This window comes from Olea europaea, chromosome 11 (genome assembly GCF_002742605.1).
Source record: "Olea europaea var. sylvestris chromosome 11, O_europaea_v1, whole genome shotgun sequence".
NCBI lineage: Eukaryota > Viridiplantae > Streptophyta > Magnoliopsida > Lamiales > Oleaceae > Olea > Olea europaea.
Window position 1 is genome coordinate 19,501,957 of NC_036247.1, and position 3,004 is coordinate 19,504,960.

The window sequence follows — 3,004 nt, forward strand, 5'->3', positions numbered from 1 at the left end:
AGGGGCCCAATTTTTTTTTTTTTTTTTTTTTTTGGCCAATTTTTTTAAAGGTTAAATTTATTAATTAAATAAAATGAAGAGTTAATAAATATAAAATTACAAGTCACAAAATACACTCTAACAGAAATAATATTTAAGAAAAGCACATACTCTCAAGCTTTATATTATTCATTTATTTAATGGTCTTAGAATAATAAAAATAATATTACAAATATAGAAACATCTTATTATGCCTAAATTCGTAAAGTTTGAAGGGAAATAATAATTAATATCATGCATTAAAAATTCTTCATAAAGAAAATATCAATATAGCCCCCGATCGAAAGCCTTTCTTTCACCGCATCCGCATATTGAAGTACAATCTCTTGCTTTAAAGCTACTAATCTCTCTATGTTTCTTGTTATTTATATACCGTACGAAGATACTGTTTCTTGGATCTTCAGCAGGTTATTTTTATGTATCCGTATCTCAAAAGCAACGAAACGTATAATGTACATTTCTGTATAATTACTCAAGAGCCTAGTCCTGATGCCTTTTCTGACGTTGCTTCTGGTTTACTAAAAGTTCGGCATAGAGTATCTCGTTCCAAGCATCAGGCACTCCGGGGAGGCACCAATGACTACAGTCTTGGAAGCTCAATGGGGATCTCTTCTCCTCTTCGGAATAGTTTTGCTTCCGATAAATTGATGGATGACCATCCTTTCTATAATCGGTCATTGTCGTGACGTTGAGATAAGTTACGCGGGTTTTCATTCCTTTCAACACGTTCTCCAAAACTGTCATCTTCGGTGGATATGGAGTGAGATATGTGTCGTTCTTTATTGGCTCAGTCTCGTGGTCACATTGCCCACCAGAATTCCATTGCCCACCACTGTTGTAAGACAAAGTACTATAATTTTATCAAGATCGAAGAAATCAATACATGTTAGGAGAAAAACAACTTATCAACCAATATGAAGCAATTTCTGTTCAACTTGTAGATCTTATATTAAAGCATCTCTGTTGAGAAAAAATATGGTTAGGAACTATAAATTCATTTTCATAGTTTTGAGACCTTTGCAATATGTTACCTGAAATGAGAAGCAGAATAACCTCTGAAGAAGAGGAGAGTTTTCATTGGATTTACATTGGCATCAATCCATCTTCCCCATGTTGTTAAAGCTTTCCGAAATGCCTCAAGGACGTTCAACTCTTTGTAGACATGGCTACCTTCCTGATAATAGTCTTCCCTGAAATATTCAAATTGTTAAGGAAACACTACTAACCGGTCTTGTCGAACAAATTCATTACTTTTACCCTTTCGATGTCTTCTCATGAGTCCACCAGTGTCCAGTGTTGAAAACAATGATATCTGCATTTTTGTAATGATCAGCTGATCTCTCAATTATATCGAGTCGAAGTGTTTCCTTCTTGGTTCCATTTTTGTTGTCGACGTCCCATTCTTGAACCAAGAAAGGAGTTACAAAGAACTCAACAGTGCAATTATAGTCCTACAAATCCATCAACAGCAATCCAAGGAAAGAAAAATAACAATTTCAGAATAAGCGATATCAAGTTAAAAAATTACAATAGTCGAATCTCATTTAGATCAAAGTCCAATAACTTACTTCAAATATAAAGGAAAAAGAAGCTTTTGTCCTAAAATTGTGCCTGCCTTGTTGCTCATAAACTTTACTCTGATCTTTCACAGAGTTCCTTAATATACAAATAAGTGATTCCCACATATTCCTATTCAGAGAATCTCCAACAAACACTAATCTCTTCCCTATCAACATTTCCAGCATATGACTTCCGTTTAGCCTGAAAATTTGGATGCAATGAATTGACAGTTTAATATAAACTAAAACTTGACGTAAAATTTCCCATAATGTATAAACAAATCAGCGATACCAGATTAATATAAAACTTTGCAGTACACCTAGATTGAATTAAAACAAATCCGATTGTGATGAGATGAATAAAAAAGTCTTTGAGATTACCTTGGGAGTGTGCAAGCTTTGGGCTTCCATTTCATTCTCTGATAGTCATTATCAGGTCTACCATTGAGAAAACAGTTAAATTGCTCATCAATCAGAGAACAAGAACCAGGCTTGTACAGTGGATAAGAATCATCTTTCACCCAATTTCCATCATAAAAATTACATTTCATCAAAGAGTTTATCAAATCGTCAGAAGAAGTTAAGTTCTTAATCAAGCCATTCTCTGTAAATCCTCGGTCTCCGTTCTTTTTACCTTTGGTATTTGAATGATTTGTGCCCCCAATTGTGCTCTGATTTGTCTTCAAATATTCAACTTTGTCAGTTTGAGTGAGGTTCTCCTTCAAAAATTCAAGTCTGTCTGCGATTTGAGTGTGATTTTTGACATCTGAAGAACCTTTATTCGATTCAGAAGTAAAATTTGATATCGCTGTATTCCGATATTCAGAATGCAAAACCGAAGTACTAGTTGGCTTCAAGACTTCAACTGGGGGTTCTTTATTAAAATTGTATTGTCGCATCGTGGGGTTCAGGGATCTAACATTGTCTTCTGTCGGGGAAGAATTATGGGCATTCAAATAAGAGAAAAATGATGGTGATGATGACGAGGATGAGGTTGAAGAAGTGGAAGCAGCAAAAATGCTAGTGAAGCAGGGCGAAGAAGAGTTCGGCGGTGAGAGGGTGAAAGGAAGAAAAATGGTGACGGCAATGAAAACGAACATAAACCCAAACCCATATGCAATAGCAACGGTTGTCTTAGTTCTGAATAACGAGAAGTGGATCTTAAAATCTGAGATCAAGTTTCGACCACCAAAACCAATGGGGGCATGCTTTGTTATATCTGCCATTTGGGCAGCCGTTGTGTTGAGAAATTTGAAGACAGATATAGTGAATTGTGTGTGTAGAGATATTCTACAGAGTTTCTAACCTCCAAGAGATAGAGAGAATTAAGACTCCTTTACCTTCAGGGCCTTCTTGGGAGTTTTAGGGTGGCGGTTATGAGTGTTTTTTAAAGTGACAGTTTTTAT

General features: G+C 35.5%; 1 protein-coding gene across 1 annotated transcript; it reads right to left on the bottom strand.

Moving 5' to 3' along the window:
• Positions 1-217: 217 nt before the first annotated feature.
• On the bottom strand, positions 218-2,949 carry LOC111404929 (protein trichome birefringence-like). Its single transcript, XM_023033652.1, has 5 exons — positions 1,980-2,949; positions 1,608-1,800; positions 1,297-1,490; positions 1,071-1,229; positions 218-871 (listed from the first exon to the last, which is right to left on the bottom strand). The coding sequence occupies exons 1-5, from the start codon at positions 2,822-2,824 to the stop codon at positions 520-522; spliced, it is 1,743 nt and encodes a 580-aa protein (XP_022889420.1). The 5' UTR covers positions 2,825-2,949; the 3' UTR covers positions 218-519.
• Between the last annotated feature and the right edge of the window lie 55 nt (positions 2,950-3,004).